At 40.8% G+C, this 3783-nt stretch overlaps 1 protein-coding gene across 1 annotated transcript; it reads right to left on the bottom strand.

The window, feature by feature from the left end:
* Nucleotides 1-839: 839 nt before the first annotated feature.
* LOC110999108 (protein charybde) lies at nt 840-3165 on the bottom strand. Its single transcript, XM_022268012.2, has 3 exons — nt 2799-3165; nt 2092-2437; nt 840-2003 (listed from the first exon to the last, which is right to left on the bottom strand). Exons 1-3 carry the CDS (start codon nt 2851-2853, stop codon nt 1919-1921), a joined length of 486 nt encoding a protein of 161 aa, XP_022123704.1. The 5' UTR covers nt 2854-3165; the 3' UTR covers nt 840-1918.
* Between the last annotated feature and the right edge of the window lie 618 nt (nt 3166-3783).

Below are 3783 nucleotides of genomic sequence, written 5' to 3'. Positions count from 1 at the left end.
GACTTTTCTCGTTCTTTTGTTCCGCTCTTGTACTAGCCCTTAAGACTGTTGTAAGACTGTTGTAATATAACACTCTGACATTTTGTTAGAAGACTTCGGAAAATTTAAAATAATTAATCCGCTTCAGGCCGATCTCGGCCGATAGTTTGTTTTTCAACGTAATTGAAAAACTTTTTATAATTATACCTGATCATCACATCAGAAAATGTATGGTTATAAAAGTAAAACAAGTGTGTCCTAAAAATTGTGTGTGAGGATATATCGATTTATTGGCTAGTCTGACTAATTTTTAATATACATATGTTTGTAGCATAGATTAGGTATTCATATATGTATAAGGTAGCTAAAGGCGATTCTGAAAATGGCGTCACGTACAAATCAATTTTGAAATATAATCGATGAAGTCAAGACTGAACGCTACGAATTATTATTGCTTCGAGTCACGTACGATTGTGGACGGAGCCCTAGTTAATTGTAATATCTACTTCGTTGAAGTTAAAAAATGTTTGCATTCACATAAAAAAATCATTTAGCACAGAAAATAAAAACTAAAGTGATACTTGTTCGTTTGTTGCGCCTCCAATCTTTGATTGAAGCAGGTTTAGGAAAATCAAATTGTGTAAAATGAAACGTGGTTATAAATTCAGTATGACGTGATCCAAAACTGGTATGGATGAAGATGGGGTGGACCATTCTCCATCTCCAACCGGTTCGTAAGACAACTGGTTTCGAGCCGGTTCTTTTATAACTATTAAGTAGTTTTTGCCGGCTCAGGCTTGTGATTTCGGAGTGTTTCAGATTTTATCGATAGGTTTAGGGAATTAAGAGAAACGAGAAAATAATTTTTTGAAACTATGTATTTTTTTATAATTTCTACATTTTCTTTTTACCGTCTATGAAATAAATATCAATTATAAACAATTGATTCATTTTATTGTTAGTTTTGTATATGTCGACATTTCAAGTTTAAAAAGGTTTTTATGTTATTTTTATGTTTTTTGATGAAAGTGAAATCTAGGACTATGATATTGTGCGTTTAAAAAACACTGGACCCTACAAACATTTAGATTCGTTTAAAAACTGTTAGTTTACGGATTCAACAAAGTTCTGTACACTGGAAGAAGAAAATGCTTCATCATTGACGTCCTGTCACCTCGTCGCTTCAAAGGTAGGTGTAGGTACTGTTAGTCAGTCACAAAAGGTCTCAACACACTGGACTACGAACGCCGCATCGCGCGTTCCATAGAAAACAATCTTATAAAAATTACAATCTTTATATTAACTTAAATAACTTAATACTTGTTATAACTATAATAATAATTAATATAACCTGAGATCTTTGCAGTATATTACGACGCGGACACCCGCGCCTCTACCTATTGCCTTCGCTCGCACGGCTCTATGATAAATACTATCTCAACATTATAATCTGCACGCGGGCTCACGCGCTCTGTTTAAAGTATATTTTCTCATTTAAATTTTATACATTACAAAAGTAGTATCACAAACAAATGTACGAACTAGTACAATGACGAAAACGTACACATATCTGATCCCTCGCGAGATCGCCTCTAATAAATACAATCACCATACAAGTAATATACCGACTCTACACAACTTCAGAATAGAATTATTGAACTCGAAACAAAAAGAATAGACAACTACTCGAGCAGGACTCGGTATCACACGCGCGGCGGCGGCTGAGATCTCGGTGCGCACCTGAACGCCGCCGCGCCAAGCACTCGACTCACTCGCTCTCCCTACTCTATCTATACATTACATATCACGCTGTGCTTTTCTCTTATTCAAAATATAATATACATAATATAATAATATTGATATTTTTTAAAATAACGATACGCAGACGTCGAGGAGGGCAATCAGTCGGCTCGCTCGCCCCACGCGTTATCGCAGCCGCTCACTCGGCTTGACTCCGAAAGAGCTTTTTCTTCTCTATCGTGAACTGGGGGCTGATGATGATGGTGCCGCCTCGCGTTAAATTTCTGTAAAGAAGCAGCAAACGTGAGCATTCGAGTTGCGAATGAGAAAGACGTCGATCGAATTAAATTTGGTATCGATTGTGAAACTCACTTTAAGAATTGCGGCAACAGGCTCGTCCAGTTCGTGGCGTCGTGTTCTAGATGAAGGTGTATTTCGTGCGTCGTCAGTGTGTTGGGATCTATCTTGAATGCCGCCAGCCGCCTTCCCGCTACGTCCACTATGACCGCCGCCCCTCTCGAGCCGCAGGGTTCTCCCTCCGCTAGCGCCAGCGTCTGCCTCGAAGCCCTAGCGAGCAACTCGGCCGGCACTAGGACCTCTGCGGTGGCTAGCTCGCTGGCACCTTTGGCCGCTCTCAGCTCTCTCTCGAGCCTCTGAGCCAGCGCCGTCTCCGTCGGAACCGGCACCGGTGCCTCCCGCCACGTCGGCCCATTCCACGCTGTAACAAAGGAGAAAACAAATCAATTAAATAATTCAGGTAAGTAAATCGGAACAACCATCGGGAAAGCGATAAGGTTCAAGAGACCGCACCGACCGAACAGCTGTTGCGTCAGCTGACTGTGACGGTCGGGCGAGACTCCCAGGTTGGAATCGGTGTATCCGAAACATATCACTACATACAAATTATTTGTAATCGCAATATTTAGAATTAATATTGCATCAACAGTTAAGATAATGGTAGATTTCGTCAGATATCAGAGGTGGAGAGTTGCGCGCGCCGCATAGCAACACAGCTGAGCTCCGCCGGTTAGAAAGCCAAGTTCCCTCACCCCTTACAACTGAATAGAAAGTAGACTAACCTTTTTCACTATTGAATCCGACGTTAAACTGACTCGTGACCGGCAGGATTTCCATATTTTCCAAATTTTTACTTATATTGTACACTTTTAATACCAAAAAAATTTACTCGTTCCGTTTCGGAACTTCTATACTAGAAAAATATCACAAGTCTCTTTTGTACTGCGAATGCGCACTGAACAGCCGGCTTCTAGACCGGGACTAGCTAAAGTATAGAGATCGTTTGGGAATAGAAAATGTCCGAAGTTAACACGACCTCATCAGATCTGATCTCGTAACCACAGGGCTTGTCTCTCACCCTCGGCTCACCGTTCGACCCACCCGACCCTATCGTTCTCTGTGACGGACTGCCGCTGCCCGTGGTGCACGCCAGTTTTATAGAGAGCCCAGAGCGGGGGTGAGCGGGGGCTCTCCGCGGCCTGTTGCGGGCTCCCCGCACGCCAGTTTCCGTCGCTCGCGTTATCGGAAGCACGTCGCTCTGTTGCTCCGCACCGGCTTCTAACAAAAAGCCGGCCGGCTTCCTTTGTCTCGAGTCCTCAGTAACAATAATTTACTTTTTTTTAAAGCAAGTTTAAATCAAATCATTAACAGTGATATCCCCCCCCCCCGTGGTCCGCAATTATGTCATTCGGATAGAATATACAAATAAAGCTTCCTAAAATATTGTGTGATTTAGCTATAAGTAAAATTTTAGATATAAAGTGTTTTGACAGATTTTTTGTGTTATAATATTTTAAAACAAGCGCTCGTGTATGTATGTAGGGATAAGGTATCTGTTATACTCAAAAGATAAGAATTGTTATCGGTCGACTAGACCGGGCGTCAACTTGGCTGGCCTTTTGTTACAATCAGATTATTATCCTTCTTTATGAGTAAATCTAGTCTAGAACTAATATTGTTTTAGTTTATTTAAAACCGTACATAATAATAAGTACCTATGTAAAGTTATGTTGATAATTTAATTAAAGATAACTTATGAATACTTAA

Source organism: Pieris rapae, chromosome 21 (genome assembly GCF_905147795.1).
Source record: "Pieris rapae chromosome 21, ilPieRapa1.1, whole genome shotgun sequence".
Taxonomy (NCBI): Eukaryota; Metazoa; Arthropoda; class Insecta; order Lepidoptera; family Pieridae; genus Pieris; species Pieris rapae.
This window is presented reverse-complemented; position numbering and strand designations above follow the sequence as displayed.